The sequence below is a fragment of the Molothrus aeneus genome, chromosome Z (genome assembly GCF_037042795.1).
Source record: "Molothrus aeneus isolate 106 chromosome Z, BPBGC_Maene_1.0, whole genome shotgun sequence".
NCBI classification, from domain to species: Eukaryota; Metazoa; Chordata; class Aves; order Passeriformes; family Icteridae; genus Molothrus; species Molothrus aeneus.
The window spans coordinates 30,036,851-30,059,688 of NC_089680.1; the positions used below are offsets into that span (position 1 = coordinate 30,036,851).

A 22,838-nucleotide genomic window follows, 5' to 3' on the forward strand; every position below is an offset into this window, starting at 1 on the left:
TAGGGACCTCTGAAAGTTGTCCTCTCTATTCCTCATGCTCAGGCAGGGCCATCTAAAGCCAGTTACTCAAGACCTTGTCTAGACAGCTTTCTAGTATCTTCAAGGATGGAGATCCCATGGTGTCTCTAGGCAACCTGTGCCAGGGCTCAGTCACCTTCGCAGGAAAAAGGTGCTTCCTGCTGTTCAGAGGGAGGGAACCTCTTGTGTTTTCTGTTAGTGCCCATTGTCTCTGGTTTGATCACTGGGCACCACTGAAAAAAAACAGACTTTGTCTTCTATGTAGTCTCCATTCAGGCGTTTGTATCTCTTGGTAAGGTTCGCCCTCAGGCTTCCCTGCCCCTGAACAGTTCCAGCAGTCTCAGCTTTTTCTTATGGGTCAGATGCTTCAGTCCCTTCATCATCTTCATGCCACTTTACTGGACTCTCTCCAGTATGTCTATGTCTCACTTGCAATGAAAATTCTGGAACTAGACACTACTCCAGGTGGGGCCTCACCAGTGCTGAGCAGAAGGGAAGGATCCCCTTCCTTGACCTGCTGAGAAAATAGTAACTTTTTCTTATTTTCAGGAATCTAACTAGTAGAGGAAAGAAATCACTTTTCCTTGTCTCTAGTTATAACTTCTCTTATTAAATCATGAATTCTCTGCCTATTTCCATTTCAATTAACTGGTCTGTGTAGGACTTTGTTCTTGATAGAATGATGTTTTTGCTTTTAGTCCTGCTATCTTGATGGAGAAGATAGCATTGGTTATTGTCTTTTCACTGATGACAAAAGTTATTTTGTTGACTATGTTTCAATTGTTTTATCTTGGTATAAATCTAGCTTTTTTCTCCCCAGCTTCTGTCTCAAATGGGAGTTCATGTTGGATTCTAGACATGAATCAGATGTGTGTTGGCAGATGTTTTCCTGCTAGTCTGTTCAAAGTATAATTTTTCTAAATTCTTGTAAATAGTGTTTCAGTAGGAAAGGTTGACTTGAGGGAAGGCTTTTTAAGATGTAGCATTATCCTTAATTTGGAAACAAAAAAATATTCAGCATGACAGATGTCTGCATGAGAAGGGGGAAAGAGGAAGCACTATAGGAGGAGGGTAATTTTTTTACTGTTTTATGCATCTTCCTTAGATACAATTATGTCATTGAATAGTACTTGAATGCAAGTACTTAAAATATGTTTCTAGTGGGAGTAGGTAACTGACACTGTCACATCTCTTCTGTCATGCGTCTATTTAAATTTACACTTGCAATTTTGTAAACAGAGTGACCAAAAATGGTATTAATTTATTCTTCCTTTGGTAGAAAATAGACATATTACTTTCAGTGAAACATGAAAAGTATTTGCGGGCAAAATCACAGATTCACTGCTTTCTCAGAAAACAAGGGATCTGCACCAGTATACTAAGAGTTTATCACAAAGTGAAATACTTGGAGAGCTACTTTGTTGAAGAATCTAAGGAAGTATCTGAGACCTTGCAAGTCTCATTGCAGCTGGAAGTTAAAACTGGCTTGCATAATAATTTCCTGTTGTTCTCTGACATGTAAACTTCTCTATTTATAGTGACTTAACAAAAAATCAGTTGACTGATCCTTATTCTTTCACATACTGTAAATCTGGTCACATACTGTAAATACAGTTCTAGCAATTGCTGTACCTGAGAATAGTCACATCCTATTTTCAGAAGAGATTACTAGTTAATCATACAGTGTCCATGTGTTTTATCATTTTTTCTGTCCTTCTGAGTACTTAGTTTTTTAATTGCTCTTCAACATGTAATACTGGCATTCTGCTCATCATTAAACATGATGAGAAATGGAGAATGTTCTTGTTTTGCCAAACTCCCTTGCACATAGGGTTCAATTAAAAATGCTTTACCAAAAAAAACCCCATTTTTACATCTTTTAGCTTGACATTACTTTCCTTTTTAGTGATTAAATTTGGAATCAACTTCAAAGCAGTCATAATTTTAAAAGCAAGATTTCAGGGAGCATGTTGTATTTTCAGCATAGTAAATGGCAGTTGAGAAATATGATAGCACTCTGCTTCTCAGTGATTTTCCTCTGTAAATGTGTATGAGTGAGAATCATGAAGTAAAATTCAGGATAATAAACTGATAGGTTTGATACAACTTTTCTGAATAATCCATATTTTTGTTATTTTAAGTATTTTCACATTCTGTTATGCTGAGTTTAGAAGAGTTTGTGACTAAGATATGATTAGGCTTTCTTTGTAACTGGACAACTGCTTTTGATTCCTGTTCCTTTGAAGTGCTAATGGTATACTGTTACCCATGATTATCAGTTATTTTTCTCTTGGAAATTGCAGAATCTCTCTCTCTTGCCAGAGGGCATCTTTCTATTAACTCATTTGAAATTATAGATAGCAGTCAGCTTTACAAATCATTGTAAGGAAAAAATAGTTTCTGTTAGACAGATGAAATTGATTTGCAAGGGGGAGGAGTGCTACAACTAGAACAAATAGAAAATATACAATTCTCTTTACTGATCTTATTAACAATTCAGGAATACTTTCTGTTACAAATGATGGAAAATTTCTGAGAGATAGTAAGCATATTGAATAAAGAAGCTTGGAAAGAAAATGGTGCTCAAGATGATTTTCATTGGCATTTAATTTGGAAATAGATTATCAATGGTTTGAAAGACTTCATCTCATGCATCATGCTGTGAACTTTGAAAATAACTTTTTCTCTACCACAATCAGTTACTTCATTTAGTTTTGTTCTCCATGTAATACTGAGATTTTCCTGTATTTTTTTTTATGTTCTACTTAACTCCCAGAAAGATGATTTTGGTTTATTAGCAACAAATAATGAAAAGTATAAATCTCCAAGGTACTATTAATAATAACACTGACTTGCCTAAATGTGACCTTCACTATACTCTGCACTAGCTTCACTTTCAAATATCTGCTAATCCATTGATGTAACTCCCATACTTCTGAGTTTCTTTCTTCATTTCTAAGAGAACTTCAGCATCCTGGGATTTTTGCCATTGATCCTTTCAGAATTGCACTTGTAACTGTTTGCTCTGTATTCTAACCCTTCTTTTTTTCCTGTTTTGCTGTTGCCAATATAACTTTGTTGTTCCTTTTTGACAAGAGCTAATGAGTTGTCTTCAGCAATAAAAATTTGATTTCAAAGTAAGTATTGTTATAAATATTTTAATAAAATTTTCATTGCTTATAAGGGGAAGGGATTTAGTTGAGTTAATTTGTTACACTTGTATGTGATTTATATATAGTAAAATCTCCAGTTGCTCTTATCTGAGATATTTGGTGTTGAAATTTTTTTATGATGCATCTCTGTTTCGGTATGCCCCTGATAATTTTTAGAGATCATCCTGGGTTTTCTTTTAATATTAACTTTAAAAACCTGTATGTGACATTGCCACATATTTGTATTGATCTATAGGCAGCAGTTAAATCTAAAAAAGCAACAGATACCTATAAACTGTATGTGGAGAAGTATGCTGCATTTAAATCTGATTTTGAACTGAAAATGACAGAAACAGCACAGGTAAGTGTTGCATTAAATGACTTACTTTTGAAGTTGGTTAATGTATTCTATTTAACTTCCAGAGCAATCTGAAATTAAAGATTTAAAAAAACTAGTCCCTTTGGAAATTGATTTGTTTGAAAGGCAAACACTGACTATGTATGTTGTGATAGCACTGTCCTTCAATGACACTGTGCTGGCACTCTAGAAGGTGTTTTGAAGAAGTTTTTGGCAGAAAGCAAAATGAACTTCTGGAAGTATTGTATATGCATTGTGTTTATGTGGAAAAACATCTGAATTGCTGGGCACCCAAGACTTATTTACAGGAATTTTAATATTGGGATCCATTGTGGCTTTTCATTATTGTTCCACTGAAACACTCAAGTTACAGTTTGTTAAAATGCCTACCCAGGATTTACCTGAGGTTATGAAAAGCCATTACAGCTGTTCAAGTTTCTGGGTTCTAGAAGATTTCAGGTGCTTTGTATCAATGCATATGCCATTTCTTGCTACATTTTAAACCTCATTTGCCTAAGTGTCCTTAGCTCCTTAACTGTAGCTGTCCTTTTACTTAAAATTGAAAGTAATTTTCACTTAATGTTATTATGGACACTTGTAAACTTTCCACATTTGTCCATATTGGAAATGAAATTGTCATTTTGCCAATTAAAGATGTATGTGTGGAATTCATTTTAAGTATAATGGTGTAGCTGCGTTCACAATTTGGTTGCACAATGGCTACTTTAAAGATGATGTATTAGGAAAAACGACATCCATGAATATATGGAAGCCCACTTCTATGTGAAGCACATCCTGTATTGTCTTAATTCAGCATACATTTCATTTGAAAAGATGCTGATTAATTCTCAAAACTAAATCAGTGAGGAGAGTGAGTATTTTCATTTCTTACAGTGCAAAATCAGTTGGTTTAGATTAAATCTGTCTTACAATGTCCAGTAAAAGTAAAATCATAGGTTAGGCTACAGAGGATGACTGTGTCTTCTGTAATTAAGATGAAGGCTGCTGAAGAAAAAGAAAATAATTTTAATCTCCCTAAGTGATGACTACAGAGGTACATAAGTATGGCAGAAGACTGAGGGTTTAAGAAGCTAGAGATATGTGTCTTGTATGCAGGGAGTCATAGTTTGTGAATCAGAGTAGCAGGATTTTGAAGATTGGGATCTTCACAGAGCCTTGTGCTAATTGGAGAGAGGGTTAAGTGGTGCACCAAAGTTTGGACACACTTGAAAGAATAGTTACAGAAATAGGCAGAGAACTAGGGAAGAGCAGAAGTAAACAAAGATTTCAAGACTGTTTTGGTTTACTGTTGGGGAGGATGAGAACATTTTTAGTTCTGATTTTTGGCCAGGAAGAGGCCATTGAAAACTTTGGAAGTGTTTTTAAAATGGCTGTCAGCTGACAGCCTGGGTAAAAAGGAACAAACTGTAACAATTATGCATGATGAATTTAAAGATCAAACAAATCATATTTAAAGAAGCTAAGAACATAGATTTAACTAGAGAAAAAGTGTGTATGTTTACAATTCTTCTAAAAAGGAAGTGCAAAATAGATCCAGACATAAGATATCTTGGTTTAGATGAAAAAACAAGACTCTTCAGTTATGGAGAAAAGAGGAAACTTTAACACCTTCTAAACATCTTTTGGTAGAAATAGATCAGATTTTTATGAAGGGCTAGATGAAAGTTCAAACAGTAAGTAAAAAAGTTCAATAATAATTCTGAAATGATCGCTTGCTTTCTAAAGTGCATTATTTCATAACTGAATTCTGCACCTTACTTTCCTAAATGTAACTATCAGGTTTAAGATGTGGAGGAAAAAAAGAGGCTTATTTGTTATTTTTTCATTTTAGTGTATTTAATTATTGAAATTTTAGATTTATTGTTTCAGGAAATATTTTCATTATTATTAATTGCTTATATTTGTTTGCAGAAATTTCAAGACATCGAAGAAATGCACCTTCTTCGAATGAAAGAGATTATACAGTCATTGTCAAATACCATAAAAGAAATTCATTTACAAATAGGAGAGGTATTTTTATACTATATTTGGATCATGCTTTGTTTTTTCTTAACTGTTAAATGGAATATTTCTTACTTTGTGAAATTCAACATAAGGTCAAATTTCCATGGCTTCCTGTTGCATTTTTAAGTTCAGTGCCACAAAGTTTTCCAAATAAGACTGGATAAATTTTGTCATTAAAAAAATATTAGGACAATTTGAAGAATTCAAAAGTTGAAGAATTTTTAGTGTATTTCTCAATTCTGCTTCCCGGATATTAATTTAGCACTCATTTCACACAGATTTAGGATACTGCTTTTTAAATTAGAACTAGAAATTATATCAGTCTGAGAAGTTTCCAAGTATTTTATACTCTTGGATTTTATGAGCAAAAGATATTTAGTAACAGAAGCTTTTAGCATATCTTTTGTTTAGATGGAAATTGAGTTAATTAATAATCTTTATAAGCAGGCCTTTTTATTTTTTGAAGTGTCACTTTATTTGCTTACACTTTAGTATTGAGGTTCTCTGCTAATAAATGATCATCACAAGGGTGATGCTGCTTATTTCCAAAGTACATACACATCCTTCCTTGTTGGAAAAACCTATTAACAGCATGTTGTTAGAGCAAAACAATGTGTTGCTAGACCAGAACTATTACAAGAGTAAGGCTTTTTACTCAAGCAGGTGGGAGTTGTGATAATACACTAATAACAGTTCACACCCTAAACTGGTACTGGCTGAAAAAACTGCCTGTCTTCCTGACATTATAGTGGGATATGTTGCCAGCAAATTTAGAAAAATATATATACACAAGTTGTTAAACATGGAAGAAATAGAAGTAAAAGCTAGATCTGTCATTTCATTTTTTGCCTGTAGTGTACCCACGCTTGCTAATACTACAGAAAGGAGAAGGTTTTCCTAGATAAATTATCTGTTGATTTTTCTAAGTCCTGTAATGTGTTTTAGGGGAAGGATTATGAATTTTAACTACTGCAAAAGCTACTTCTTAAAGTTAATAACTTTTTTCTTTGAAGGTGCATGAAGAGTTTATTAATAACATGACAAATACCACAGTTGAGAGTTTAATACAGAAATTTGCTGAGTCAAAAGGAACTGGCAAGGAAAGACCTGGTAAGAAATTAAAACTCACAGAAAAGTAAATGTTAGCTTTAAAACTGGAAATTTCCATTCATGAAATGTCAAACCTGTATTTGTTAATGTGCTGTATTTTAACATATGTTAAAATTATGTGTTAATGTAACATATGTTCAAATTCTTAGTATTCATTAACTTTGATATTGAATGGTATGTAGAAATTGGTAATGCAGAATTCATTTTATGCATGTAGTATTTGTGTTCATGATGCTTGGTAGTTTATTGGTCTGTACAACTAAACTATGCAGTTTCCTGGAACATCAGGGAAATTGGTCAAGAAGCTGTAGTTCCTTATACAAACTATGTGTTGTCTGCTATGTGTTTCTTATACAAACTTTGATTCTACATAAATTGTACTTCAGAACTTTGTTGAATATAAACATATTAAGAGCAGATGTCTATAAAGCTGCTTATTGAACTATTGGAATGGTTGCATCAGTTTGTTCAGCTTACCAAATTATCATTTTATAGATACACAGTATCTATTTTTTTATAAAATGTATTTTAATATACAATAATGTGTATTGCTTCTTTAGTAAGAAGCAAATTGAATAGTACTTTTTGAAGCTACTGTTGATTGGGTGTGGTAAGACATTCCTGGACTGGCATAAAAAGGCATTCTCACAGTACTGCCTATATAGTGTCACTTTAATATTGGCATGAATATACAATCACTAAGGAATTAGTAGTACTGTTTCCTTCAGTGCTAGGAGTCCTCACAAGCATCTCTGTCTTCTAGTAGAGGCACACAAAGATGGGTTTTTTTCCTAGAGCAAGAATGTACATACCAGAGTAGATAATGAAAATTTATAATGAATTGTTAAATATTATTAGGTGTCTTGCAATGTGTGTGGGAGGTGTTTTTAACATAACATTGTTTCATATTCTTTCTGTGATGCTGTAATGCTGATATCCAAGTGGGCTGAGGTAAGATTACATATGGAACGATTTTTGAACATTTCCTGTGTATTTATCAATTTCTCAGTAAAGGTTAAAAAAGAAAATGGGTGAACTTTAGGGTATCAAGTTCAGTTGGTCTGAAACAGGACAAAGACAGGTAACAATTTGGTGTTCAGACCTCTTGGATTAGCTGTTGCCAAGATGTCATGGGAGGGATCTCCATCTTGCATTTAAGGTGCTGACTGCCTGGGTTACAAAGACCCTTGCTAATTTGTCCTAGAACATTGCACACTTCAAGTCATGCTATCTAGCATGGGTTTTGCCAGACAACATTGTAATTTTTAGAAAAGTAATACTTCACTTTTTAATTTAATGGAGAAATTACACACATTTATTCTTGCGGCTTTACAGTTCTTCAAATCCCATCTGTGCTCTCTGAGGACAAATAAAAACTTCTCCAAATATATTCTAAGAAAGTTAAGCTGAGTATTTTAAGGAACAGTAGCACATTTAGTGTGTAAATATATGCACCTTCAATTTTCTTTTACAGTATTAAATTATTTTATTGATATGAATTTTGTCAAGTAGTCATAGTGCAGGGAGAAAGCATAGTCAAATTCAGCAGCAAAAGAATATAAATTCACAAGAAGTTTTGGAATGTTAAAGAGTAACAACACAGACTTCTAATGACGTTAATTATGCTTATTGCTTCTCATATATTTGTTTTATTAACTTAGAATCATAAAACTTTGATAATTAAGAAGATTTGGAAGGCAAAGTGAGGTATCAGTCTTCTGAGAATGAAAAGGACACAACCACTGTTAAGGACTGCTTTTTCTTGATTAAACTCCCACTTTTTTGCATCTGAGAACTGTTCACGGTGAAAAGCTAATTCATGGAACAAATGGTGAAAGTCTGTGGGATGTATTTATTAATTAGTTTGAAGAAGGAGATGGCTCCTCAGAAAAACTAAATATTCAATGTAAAAAATGATACTGACTTGGCTTACAAAACAAATGCAGAAAAACTGCATTTGTTGTTTGTCACTGTTGGTTTTAACTGTCACTGTTGGTTGTAACTTCAATCTGTTTAAAGGCAATATTTTCAAATCCCCCAGGACTATGTAAGTCTTTTTTCATATTATTTGTGGGTTATTATGGTAAGTGAGATGGTGGGTACTTTCAGATAAAATAAACTAAAAAGGCAGTGCATAACAAAGGATTTTAGTTTATTTTGGTATATTCTAGCTATTTATAGTTATTCACGGCAGAGATAACTTGCTTTTATTTATATCTGTAAAAATAAGAATGAATCAGAAATGAAGAACTGATGAGAATTACAAGCCATTTACAGTAAAGTTAATTGCATATCTGGAATGTATCTGTACAGTGATGTCTGTTTTACCAGATTATATGGGCTCCCTCTGGTGGCTAATTTTTGTCACCTGGAGTCAGAATGTAGAGGGATATCTAGAATTCAAGTCTGTCTTGTACAAATAACAGGTTTTCTTTCAAACAGTAATGCTTTGTGAGTTTTTTAATTCACTCAGGAACTTCTTTACAATGGCTCTTTTTGCACTGCTACCTAAATAACTTATCTAGTCAGCTTTTTAATCTGCTTCTCACTGAATTTGCTTTAAGTTTTTCTTTATCAATTCAGCCTAGAATTTAGAGTTTTTAATAATACAATATTTCGAGAAGTAATAATTTTTGTTTTCTGACTTCCAATACTGTCCCCTGAGGAACACCACTTGTCACTGCTTTCCACTTGGACATGGAGTTTTTGATTGCAAAAACTTCTTAGAGTGCAACCATCCAGCCAATTCCTTATTCACCAAGTCGTCCGTCTGTCAGTTATGTTTTTCTCCAGTTTACAGACCAAGATATCATGCAAAACAGTGTCAAATGCTTTGTAGAACTCTGGGTAGATGACATCACTTGCTCTTCCCTAAGCCACCAGTGATGTAATCCCATTGTAGAAGGCCTTTGTCTTCATTAATTTGTTGTGGTATCGTTTTTAGTGGTTGTTGGTAGTTTTGTTCCTCTATTTTTTCCCTTTTTTCATAAAAAAATTGAAGATGTAATCAAAACTTTAACTGTAGTGTGGATTGAAAAATGGAAAGCCATAATCTTGTTTGCTCCCTTGCTCTGCAATATAGCAGTGATGTGCAGATGACAATTACTACATATGCTGTGCTGTTATTTAGTGTGAGTGAGAGAGGCATTGGGTCATTTTCAGCTGTAGTAATTTTTTTTTTAGGTATTGGTTTTGTGCTAGCTTAATCCATGTTTCAGAATCTGAGAGCCCATAGAAATACTTTTTGTCTTTTTTTCATTATCCATTCAATAAATTTGAGCTTTTTACAGGGCCTGAAAGACATTTACATTTTTAAAAATTTTGAAAATTTGTGTCTGCAATTAATCTACTCTTTGGATTAAATGATAGCAGTAGTTCACAATGTATATTACCAACAGTTGCTGTTGGTCAGCCATCACTGGCTCTTGTACATGTAGTAAAGTATTTGACTTTTGTTTCTCTTGTCATTTTAGATACCTGAAATATAGCATGAATATTTTTAATAAAATGGTGGTTCCACAGAGAACAAGATTCAGAAAGGACAGATGTAATATTCCCATTCTGTTTCTTCCCGCCACCAAATGCAAAAATTGACAATTTGGTTAGTAATCTATAATGCAGATTTAAAAAAAGTGGGGTTTGTTGATTTTTGGAGCTGTTGAAGACCTATTTCACTTTATTTGCCCATGCAGAAGAAATAGTCTCAAGGCTCCTAGTAACTCCAGTCATGGAACAGAGTAAGGTCATGCATGTCAAGTGGAGACATAATTTCCAAATGACAAAAAAATTCCTGAATTGCTTTCTGGAAATGGTATAAAATAGACTAAGTTGTACAATTTTTAGTGAGTTAGGACTGCTATAATGTCAGGATCACTACTTTTTCGCAAGGTAGCACATACTAGAAAAAAATACCCTGTCACCTCTCTTAGTGTGCTGGTGATCCTTTTCTCTTCTGAGAGAACATATTTGGGAGCTCTGCCTCTTAGCAGAGATCATGAAGCATTAAAGCTTCATAAATATAAACATCTAACCCCCAAATTTTACCTAGCCTTTAATTGAACTGATTTCTGATACTGTGAACTTAACTGAATTGTTGCTTATTTGATTAGAATAATGTTTTATGTGGCTGTCTGTTGGCAGTGGCATTAGTGCAAAGTTTGGTGTGAGTTTATCACATGTGTAGTTGCCTTTTGTAGTTGCCTATTGTGAATGTTTTAGTCCTAAATGTCCATGAAAAGTACTGCTTATGTGTTTTTTCCAAAACAAATACGAGAGTGTCAGAGTGAGCTGCACCACAGCTTAAAAGTAGTGCTAGTCGTGTTAATGCACAGTTGTGCTCACTCCATGTTAATGCTTCTATTAAGTTAGAGTGTTGTGTTAAACAGCATGTTTTGTATCTAATGAAGAAATGTACCAAATGAACAAGATTAAACAGTGGGGAAAAAAAGAAGGCTAAGAGTAAATGTATTACTCCTAAAAATTTTTAGAAACAAGTTAATCCTTTCCCAGACTTTAAGAGTCAAAACAAGGGCCACTGAATACTGAAGTTTGCTTTGATTAGAGCTTACTAGCATTTTATGTGGATAAATAATGAACTCTGTTTTGAAAGACAGACTTTAAACAGTGCTGGGTGTGGCATTTATTTTTTTCCGTGGGTTTGTTTGATAACGTAGTTTACAGCACATATAAAAATACTGTTCTAGGACACTAAATAAGTTACAAAGTAGATGTAAATAAACACTACAAATGGTTAATACTGACTTTTGAACAGCTCTGCAGGACATCTTTGAGCTTCTTTTCCACAGGGAAGGGTAACAAAGCAAGTATTTATTTTATGTTCTTATAAATTATTTTCTTTGTATTTTCTTTAAATACTGTGAATACTTCAGTGTTGCTGACGCTTGTGGTTTAACGCACAAATAGCTTGGAATGTCACAATTTCTCAAAGATTGTGCCCACATATAGGTCTACACAGAAGACTGACTGACGAATGAGCCTAGTTTATCAACACTGACAGTGTCCATGGGATTCAGCAAAGTATTCTTTGTAAAAGAGGGCAGACTACTGCTTTATTTCAGAAGTTAATTAAAGAAATTAAGTATGAATATTTTTGAGTATTTGACGAGAAGCTGGGCTTGAGGCAGGTTGAAACGTCTTTAAGGGTCTTATGCTGTAGAACTGATTTCGAGAAGGAGATACAAGCTGAAAAGCTGTACCAACAAATGTATCTTAACTGCTGTCCTAGATGTCTGTTTTATTTTGCCTAAAAGATTCTGTCCTTTCAAGAAACTGCCAAAGTGTCTGTGGGCTTCTAGTCTGAAGATCTGCCAGCATAGATTTTTAATAATTACACATATCTAAGTTGTAAACTTGTTTTAGAATGCAATTTATTGATTTTTAATGTTCTGGAGAGTTGTAAAGGAGGAAGTTTTATTGAAAGAAATATTTGAATTCAAGTGGAAGAATCATAGCATTGATAAAAATATCTTGGACAACATCAGTAGACATAATAGGGCAAGAGCTAGATTGTGAATGATCTGGGAACACGCAGTAAGATAAAGTACTGTTGGGCACACTCAAATTTTTTTTCCTACAGGCAAACAATTCAATTGCAGTCTGCCATTTAAAAGAGTTTTTTGGGATTGCAGGAACAAAGCAACATCCATTTCAGTAATTTAAATAGGAGGAATATTTTAAGTAGGTGATAGTCATCTCAAAATGCAATAGGATATATGATGGATTCTCCTATGACCAGAAAAGTTAAATAGCTTGAAAACAACTGAAAACAAAAAAAACACAGAGATGTATTTTATGTTGATAAAGTAAATAAGACCTGGACTTTACTTGTATAAAAACATAACTTGATATAGAAATTAACATTTAGGAAAGGTTTGATATTTTGAACTTATTTATTTGGGGTATATTTTTCTTTTAAGGTAGGAAATGTTCTTTGTTTTCTAATGGAAAAAAGATCTTTTTGCCTGAAAGTTCTGAATGATACAAAATACATTACCCTATTTTTGCTCCATAGAGTCATATTAAACATCTTAACTTTTGATGATTTCATGAACTTAAGTTCAGAACTTCAGTAAGGAACCATACCTCTCTTCATTTACAGAATGTGTGACTTCTAAAAAAGATGTGATTCTTTGAAACTGTCTTTGAATATGTAGGCTATAATTTGACGTATTTACAGTGTCTAGTGTTCCAGAATCTTAGCTGAATCTCCTTAAAAGTAAAAGTATCTGTGCAATTCTTTCATCACTGCATACTTGCATGGTCGTCTACAGCAGGTGCATCATGAACCATGTAGACAGGCAGAGCCATTTCTTACGGATACTTATAGACTAGAGTTATGCTGTTGTTTAGTACTTTTTCCACACCTCTCCTTCAATTTTCACAAGACTGCTACTTTCTACACAATCTGATGGAAAAGGAGAGTGTAGAAATGAGGAGGTTGCTAGAGGAAGAAGAAGCTTCCAAACCACTACTCATTTAGAGAGTCAGCAGATAGCTAAGTATGTATTTGTACATATAGTGTATGTTGGCCTGCCACTTAGCTTATGAGTACTTAAAACCAGCCGTATTTCACATCCTGTTGTTTATGCAGAGAGAAAATATGGAGTGAAGCTGAAGCAAAAGCAGGAGTAGAAAAGGATGAGAAAAGGGGTGGTAATGCCCTGCAGATTGGTGTATAAGCTGACGTTATTTTGCTGCTAACAGACCTCACACTTTCATAGATCATTTCTTTCACAGATCATAGCAGTGTTTGTTGTCATACTCAGGTGTTGCAGCCTAGACAGATCTTTACCTTGAATCATTGCTTTTGGTACATTTCCTGTCTCTTTTGAAAATTCTTGTGTTATCAGAACAGGGAAAAATACTTTGTAACTGATGTTTGCCACCTTTTTATTTTGGAGAAAAAAAATCTGGTCTTTCCTTCTGATGATAAACATCTCAATTGATAATGATTATTTTAAGGCTACTCAGATTGTGATCCTTTTCTGCTTTGTTTTTGGTCTGTAAGCCACATAGAAATAGTCTCTTGAGTATAATAATAATATATAGGTGTCCCCTTGAGTACTTGCTGTATTCACGTAGTTTGCAGCCAGAGGACCAGAAAAGCCTGAGCTGGATAATGTTGCCTTTGATTTGGTAACTGAGTGCAGGGCTGGAAGCCTAATAACAGAATCAGAGTTAAAATTTTTCATCTGAAAAAATTCTTCCCAAGGAAGTGCTACATGTTGATACTGATAATTGTCATTATTTCTGGTGCCAGTATCACCTCTGCCTTTCACTTTTTTTTTTCTTTAATTGAATACTATTACTGTGCTATAGTTTTCTTTTTTTAATTTTTTTTTTAAAGGAAGATTTGGTGAGGCATTCAACATCTCTAGAGGCTATGTATCAGCTAGGCTGATATATCATTCTGAGGATATAACAACAAGTAGTCAGAAATTCAATGATTGGTGTGATGGGACTGTATTTATCGAATTAGATTAAAGGATAAGGTTTTGCCAGTACTATTTCAGTGTTTTCCCTCAGACTGACCTGTTAGCAGGCCAGTTTTATTTGTTTGTCCCTTATGCTCTTTTTTAGCAAAGAAGAGCTGTCCAAATCCATAAATAAAGATTTACTTGTTGCAGTTTGGTACTAGCATGATAACTGTATCACATGTATGAAATTTAGCTCAAAGAAAACAGCTGCTCATCTTTACTCTGCATTCCTCCAAAGAAGATATGTTTTTATTTGGTTTTTTCCTTCTTTTTTTTTAATGTAGAATAAAAGGTCCTTTCCTAGGAAAAAAGCATTCTTATTATTTTATAAAATCATTTCTTATGTATGGACAGGCAATAAAAATGGGAAGTTAGTGTTAGAAACACTGATGTTGACAGAATATATTTAGGCTTCCTGGCATCTGAATTTGAAATTTTTTGCTAAACATGTCACAGGATCAGATGATAGCAAGAAAAAGATTGCTTATATGTTTGTGTATGTACAAAATTGACCTTTGTGATGCAGCTTGACATCTAAACACTAAAAGCAGTCATTTGTTTTGACAGCAGAATTAATTGAGGCTAAAACAGTCGAAATTCCACTTGTATCAAGCTGTTCATTAGGAACTGCTGTCTGGCTTTAGTGCTGTCAGAAAAATAACCTGTTCTGGTATGATTAAATAGCAGAATGATGGTCGGTCCACTGAATTTGAGAGAGAGGTTGAATAAACTTTCTACTGCGGAAACAATTCAGAAGTGACACGCTGCAAGGGGGGTCAGAATGTGCATTGATATCCAGCTGAGCTGTCAACTGGCACTGAGCCAGGCACGCAAAGCTTTGCCATTTGAAGCAGCATGTGAAGCATATGCAGTTTAAAAAAATTGTCCTCCTTTCATGCATGATTTACACTCAGAGACAAACTTTTGTTTTTGTTGAAAACAAGAATATGGTTTGTTACTGCATTTGTAACTACAGATACAGATTTATGGAGTATTTTTAGAAGATTTTGCTTGAAACAGATATGTTAATGTTTATGTGTGTGCATGCATGTGTGTAAACTGAATCCTCAGGCTGCAGGGAAAGGCAGTTTTGGGGGGTGTTCTGAGGGTCTGATTGTTTCTAGTTACTGAGAATTTATGTGAAGTTAATACCAGTATAATGTTTCTTTCTGTCATACATGCTCCCCTTAAGATGGAAAGGACACAGTTTTCAAAAGCAGATGCAAATGTAAGGCAGTTCTTATTTGATTTGTTGACTTCTTGATTTGTTTAACTTTTTAGCTCTGTGGGATTTTCCAGTTCATTGATATACTTACTGGGGGCACTTTTTCAGGGTATGACATAATATTATGTTTTCCTTACTAATAATATTGGTTGACTTTTGCATTTGACTTGTTTATTTAAGAATCCAAACAGTAAAATATTTTTTTCCTCTCAATTGAGGAAAGCGGAAGTTTGACATTAGCAAAACATTCTCCCTCGTAGAGGTTTTATGTAAAAGTTATACAGACAGGCTAGAAAATCTGTATCTAAGATTTTGTGGAGAGAGGTTTTGTCTTTTTTTTTTTTAAGTAGCAGGTATAAGATAGTGGTTATAAAGATAGTTTCTGTTTAGTTACCTTGAATATACTCTGAAAGTACTGCTGCCATAGATGTGAGCTAAATACATAGGAGATTCTGTTAGATAATGTACAGTGCAATTATATATTCTTCATTTGTCTGTCAACAAGAATATTATTTCCTTATTGCTAGCTATATACTGTACCTTTAGGGGCATGAAAGTTCACATACTCACATGCCACTTTTAACAAGAGAAACATTTCATGTAGTTACTGAACAGTTTAGGAGATGCATCCTGAGATGCACCTTTACTTGCTGGTGCTTAATTTATGCAAGTGTTACTTCTTAAATTATGAAATTATGAATTCAGTAAATTATGAAATTAGGTAAAATTTAAATTACACTGTATTATATTATTGTAAAAATTATATTTATACAAGTTACTTTTTTTTGTTCCAGCAAACAAAAGCTGCGTTATTTGCAAGAGCCTAAGAACTGATCCAATCCTGGTGTATTTGCTTTAGTCTCTTGTCAATTAGCAGCTGTCTGCCTCCATGTGTTTGTGAAAGCATACTCCATTTGCTTTCTCTTCTTGTCCTTATTCTGTCCCTACTGGTAGAATACTGTGAGCATTCAAAAACTCAGTGCAGCTTGCAGTGATGCTTGCTAGGAATTTGTATGTACAATTAGAGGACCTTACTGATTTTTAATGTCTGCTTCCTTTGTAGAATACTACTATTTCTCATTAGCATCCAGATAGCTAGGTATATATACTTAAGTGACGGAAATCCCACTAGATACTCGCGTCTCTTTCTATTACAAAGGCTAACCTTCATTTATGCACTGTATTTTTTCATTTTTTTCTATTCTGTCTGTCTACAGTATCAAATACATGCAAGTGTATATAGAGGTATTTGAGGTGTTAAAACCAGAGTTAGCAAAGTTTGGATTAATATAGCAGCAGGGAGAGTAGACTTTTGAAAGTTGTGGTCTCCTTGCAACAGAATATTAAATCAGAGACCTTTGCAAGGATTGAACTAGATCTCAGCTATAACTTTTTATTTAGTCTGGAAAAAGTCTTGAAATGTTCTTTTGTTTTTTACACTACTGCCATAGTTTTAGAATTTGGTTTTGTGTTCATATGAATGGTTGAGAATGGGCTTCCTTCTCAATTCACATTATTGTCTTGTTTCAAGAAAAAGAACAAAGGAAATTTTAGTGCTTTGGTTGCAGTACTGCCAAATTGCAGTGTTACCAGTACTATCACCTGCACTGCAGTATGGCACCATTTAGATCGTCCTTTCAGTGCCTTAGGCTATCTATGTGGCATGAACCCTACTGACTGCTTCCCGGAACGACTTCAGTCCCCAACATCAATACTTCTTCTTAAATGTGAAGCAACTGCTTTTCTTTCTTTTAATGCTGCAATGGACAGTGAATCTGTTTACTTGCATCAAAAATTGTAGCCATTGTAATCATCCACATTTTGAGCTGACAACTTCTTGGTGTTAAGTCTTCGTCTACAGTACAATCATTGGGCACAAGCCTGTTCTGAAAACTTTTTGCCTCCTAGAGGTAATGCATCCACCTTAAAAACTTAATGTAGCTGTTACAGGAGTTATTGAGATACCAGGACATCAGTTTGCATGCTTTGACTTCCCTTTGTATATTATATCTGTCTGACAATCTCCATTAATGCCAAACCACTGGTAGTTCTTGACTATAGCAACTTCTGACTTCTTGACTTCTGATTAAGGAATCAGAAAGATATGCATTATGGTGTCACAGAGGAGAAAGCTTTCTGAATTGGGACTTTTTTTAGAGGTTTGGGGGATTTTTTTTTTCTGTGCTAGTGCAGCTGCTTTTATTTCCATGTTCTACACAGTCAGTGGGCAATGCTGGAAAACTTTTTAAGAAACTGTCTGAATTCCTTGTTGATGCTATGCTCTTATAACAGCATGTGTGCCTAAGGCCTTCTGGCTGACTAGGAGACTGCAGCTAGTTCTAGCAGAGGACAGTGTGGTAACAACACACAGTTCTGGCTGGACAGCAGTATTATCAGCTCTTTGGACTCAAAGGCATCTGTCCTAAGGAGACTCCAGGTGTTATGCAGGCTGTTGAAAGCTTCTCACAGCTATCCTGTTTTCTAAGTTAGTACACTATAGAGTGCCACAATAGACAGGAAATGTCTATTTCTGAAATGTTACTTTGATTAAAAATACCATGCCCAAGTCAAAATATGGTACTCTTTAGGCAGACATATAGGAAGCAGAACTGTTGGAGGTCTGAAGTTACAGAACAAAACTTGTGAGAAAATTTAAAACTGTTAAAAATTTCCCTATATTCAAAAGGGCAAGCTGGATGCACAGAATATTCTTAGTTGGAAGAGTCCACAAGGATCATCAAGTCCAACTCTTTAAGTGAATAGCCCATATAGAGATTGAACCCACAACCTTGGTGTTAATAGCACCATGCCCTAACCAACTGAGCTAATTAGAGACAGCCACTGACATGAATTTCTGAAATTCTGAAGGAAGAAGGGCCCTATACAAATTTGAGTAGGAAAGGTAAGTTTCTACCAAAATAGGTTTTTGAATTGTAACTGGTTCACATTATATCTGTGTGTTTCTGTAGTAAGGAAGAACATGTCTTCAAATATAAATTCTTATTAGGTGTAAAAACCTTACCTTTAAAGACAACTGTTTAAGCAAGCATAATGGAAAAAAAATAGACTAACTTGGATGTGTTGTTGAAGAAAATCTTTCCTTTCTGCTTATTTTAGAAGTGGAAGTTAAGATACTGATCTGAAATATGGATAAACTGTATTTAAGCCTTCATTATTTATTTTAATCATTACTGTAAAAGTTTTAAAATTAAGGGGATCACTCTTAGTAGAAAGGGTAAAGAAATGGTGGAATTCTGAAAAAGCCTGAGTATTTTATTCCTCTGAAAATATATTTAAGTCTCAGTGTTTACAGGTTCCTTTCTTTTGCTTTAGGGATGAGTGTTTGTTGTTGTTTTGGCTTTTTAAAAATTTTTCCTAGCAAAATGAGAGTATGTATAGAAGCAAGAAATAGAAGTAGTTGAATCATTAGCAAAGTGATGAAAAATATGCGGTCTGAAGTGTAGTTCTGAAGAAGTAACAGTTGAGTTCTTCAGCTTCTATATTTTATGGCATTTTTATGAATGTCTTGCTTAATATCCTGTGAACAATAGTTTAATTTTGTAAAATAAAATGTTGATTAAATCATTATGGAGATGTAGACATGTACTATTCTAAAAATCAGTTTTCCTGGTCTTTTTTTTCTGTTCTTTTGTTTTACAAGATACCCAAGTTTGCTTCATTTTGGAGCATGCTGACTTTGTTTTACTGTAGATTTAGTGAAGAGCAAAGGAAAAAGTATTGGAAGACCAATGTAAAATACGCATATATTTATGAGAGAGCTGTAAGGAATTTGCATCTTGTCTTTCTGTATTGAATAATTAGACTTGCATTTGAAGTAATTTGATAATTGAAATTTAAAGTCTGTTAAGACTGCTATTTGAGACTTGTCTTTTAATATTCTGCTTGCCAGAGCATCATTTGGAGGCCAAACAATTACATTATGATAAGTGAGATATTGATGGTACACTATTGATAGTGCAAAATTCTGATCCTGCTGTTTACAAACACTTAAATTTGTTTTTACTGATTAGAAAAATTTTGCAAACTCAGTCTTAATTACAGTAAATATAAATTAATACCTTGACCATGCCATAATTAAAAAAGAAAATAAGTCATTAGAGGTATTTTTTCCCCTCTCTCTTATCTGTAACATATCTGTACATAAACTTGTGTGCATGCTATCAAAATTTTTGTAGAAAGGTAAGTAATAACCCCTGTGGCACAGTGATAGCATGCTAAACTTTTTCTTCTGTGGATACAGATACAAGGTAATCCAACATGGGCTGGAAGAAAAGGTGCCTGCCTGCATGTGCACTTTGTTTTCATTGCACTTCTACAAGTGCTGGTATGATTCTATCATTCCCTGAACAAGATCCTACAGAAACTCATGCTGTTTTCTGTACACATGCTTCCTAAAATGTCTCAGAGTGGGATTAAATAAATTCTAGGTTTAGGAATATATATGAGTAAATAAGGCTTAGGACATCAATTTGCAATGGCAACTGACTGTTGTTAGTGGCAAGTGACTGCTGTTGGACTGTTAATTTGTGGCAAATATAATGTGAGGAATTTCTTTAGATCTAGAACTTAGCTAGTGTTCTCTTTTGGTTTGGTCCTGTTGGGTCTTAATGGTTTTTTAGAAAAAAAAATACTTATTTATGTGTTTAAGATTTTACAAGGGACTTCTAATTGTGTAGGCAATTGGCTATGGAGAGGAAACACTAGAACTAGCAATGCAGGGTTAGAAAAAGTGTAACTTTCAAAATTAGGGCTAAAACTTCTCCTTTTTCATTTTTACTTATACAGTTCTTGTTCATTAAAAGAAGGTAAATTTAAAACCTTACACTGATGCGATATTATAAATGCAGTTTTGAATGAAGACACCAATTAGATATAGGCAATTGAATTGTAGTTAGATGATGACTAGTATTTTAATTTTTCAATATGAAGGAGTGAAAAAACTGCTTCACATGTGTGATTTTGCAGTATCTTTGGCCATTGGCAGAGTAATTGTGCCTTTCATTTACTACCAACATTTCTAATTCAATTATCTCATATTTTCAGGAAATATTAGTTGTCATTAGAAAAGATTAAATTTGACCTAATGTTTATCTTCATTGTCATTTCTTTAAGGCCCTATTGAGTTTGAAGAATGTAACACATCCAGTGTAGCCGAAGGTGAGTTTCCATAACATAGTTATTTACACAAGAATTCTGTGGATTAGTACTTGAACTGTGAAGCAAAGGGTACTCATCAATGGGTGAGTCTGTATAAATTTAAAGTCCTCCAGTAGACTAAAATGCAGTTTTTCTTTTGAGAAACAAACTTCAATGCCAATAAGACTGATGCCTTGGGTTTTAGCTTTTGAATTTTTCGGATTCTCTGCTGCCTGGTATGCAACTCTGAAACTTCATATTAGGTATTAGTAGGTTCTCTTCACAGGGTAGTTAGACAAAACAATCCCTTCCCAAGTAGAGAATCATGGACAACCATTACCCAAAATGCATAAACAGCCGCAAAGAGAAGGAGGCAAGCCATGAGACTTCATGACTTGGAGCTGTAATTGCACAATTGAACCCATATATAGTTGAACTAAAACTTATAAAAGTATAAAACTCATGACCAGAATCCATCTTGGATTCATCCTTGGTGTAGCCCTGACCAGGCTCTTGCAGTGTCCAAGGTGTATCCTTTTAAGGGCTTTCAATAAATACCTATTTCGTTCATTTAGCTATGTCTAGTCTCTGTTCCAGATCAGCCTTTCTAGGCATCAAGGCCTATAAAAGGCCTATAAAACCTTTATAAGACTAATGCGTAAAGGTCAGATAATTTGAGTGTTTCTTACATGTGTACTTTGGCTAACACTTGGTCTTTGCAGAGGTTTGGATTTGATTCAGTTATGAATGTGTTGTAGCTTCATTTGCAAGTGTCAAAACAATGGGCTCTTCCCATTGTTACTATGTCAGTTAAACTAAGCCTAATGTAGTGTTATGGTTGCAAATTCTTTCTTTGTTGGTGCAGCCTTTTTTACTTAGGGGATTGTTTAAAGTGGTTAAGCTGTCCATAAGCTATGTCTTTACTTGTGGGACAGAGGAGTCAGCAGTATAACTTATAGCATCCAAAAGCTTTTTTAAGTTGCCAAGATTTTGGCTGAGACTTAAAATCTCTTCTAACTGAAGCAGAGAAAATCTATGTTCAGAAATTAGTCTCATACTCCATTTGCCATTATTTGGTCTGCATAAGACACAGAAGAAAAACAAAGCCCAGACATTTAAAAATAATCTTGGAGAAAATTATGTTCCTCAGTATATATTACTGACTATAGCTACCCTGATTTGAGAAGTTTGGAGTTACTGAAAATTTCTAGGAGTGGAGAGGTTTCTTATGCGCTGTGTAATATATTTTTGTAAAGGTAAATATAATAAAGTGCTTGAATTAACAGTGGTTTAACTTTGGAAACCAAATTATTTCTACCACTCTGCTCAAAAGCATGCTGCCAGTAGTATCATGCATCAAAACCAAATTGTAGACTAGTTGGATCAGATGCTTGCACTTAGTCATTTTGTTTGGCAGTCTGCTTTGCCTCAGCAAACATTGTGAAGAAGCAGATGTGGCAGTAAGTCTGAGGGAATATTTAAGTGTATTTTAGTTTTAGTACATTACAAGTGGGAATGAAAGCAATATGAAAGCAATGAAAGTACTTTTTTCAGTACCGTAGCTATATGTATCTAGTGCAAAAAGCAGGGAAGAAACAAAAGGGGAGAAGTGTAATTCCAAACTCGGTGAGAAGCTGTATTGGAGCTGGATACAGCACTGGGAAGTCATGAACTCACATCAGCTGGAAAGCCAAGAAACACTCTTATTTTTAATGGGACCAAAATCCTACCTTTGAGGAAAGACAGGAGCTTGCAGCTCCTGAGAGCACACAGGGCAAAAGAAATAACAGCAGGGTAGCTGTTGAACTGCCATAGTTGGGGAAGGCAATGTTCAGTTTCTCATCCATGACTATTCAGGATCACCAGGAGCAGCAGCTCCTGTTGAGTTTCTGTGAGCAGAATCTTCTTCCTCAAAACTGTTTATTAAAGAAAACAGAGTCTTTATACCCAACTTGGAGATCCAAGTCAGTTTTTTAAGAATTTTGTAACTAATGCATTGAACCCTATTTTGATTTTTTTAAAATTGGTATTTCGCTTAAAGCAAATTGGAATAATGTTCCCTTAGTTTGGCTCCATACCTATCTCCACTGCATACCTGTGGCAGCATTTAAAACATTGGATTCATATGCATCTATGTTTGACATTGCTAAATATGCCTTTATCTCTTTGATCTATGAATGAAAAGTGTTTGTTCCGTAGGAATAAAACCACGGAAAAGGAAGCCTTTTGGTTTATCAGGAATAATGAAAAAAGAAAAAGATACTGAATCTATGTAAGTATATTGCCACCCTGAAGCC

At 34.4% G+C, this 22,838-nt stretch overlaps 1 protein-coding gene across 1 annotated transcript in view; it reads left to right on the forward strand.

Annotated features, from left to right (window-relative positions):
* Positions 1-22,838, forward strand: part of FCHO2 (FCH and mu domain containing endocytic adaptor 2) — an 80,587-nt gene that overhangs the window by 17,157 nt on the left and 40,592 nt on the right. The window contains exons 6-10 of the mRNA XM_066568981.1: positions 3,427-3,531; positions 5,461-5,559; positions 6,567-6,663; positions 20,518-20,562; positions 22,741-22,813. Coding sequence (XP_066425078.1) covers positions 3,427-3,531; positions 5,461-5,559; positions 6,567-6,663; positions 20,518-20,562; positions 22,741-22,813 — 419 coding nt within the window. The remainder of the gene's footprint in view (positions 1-3,426; positions 3,532-5,460; positions 5,560-6,566; positions 6,664-20,517; positions 20,563-22,740; positions 22,814-22,838) is intronic.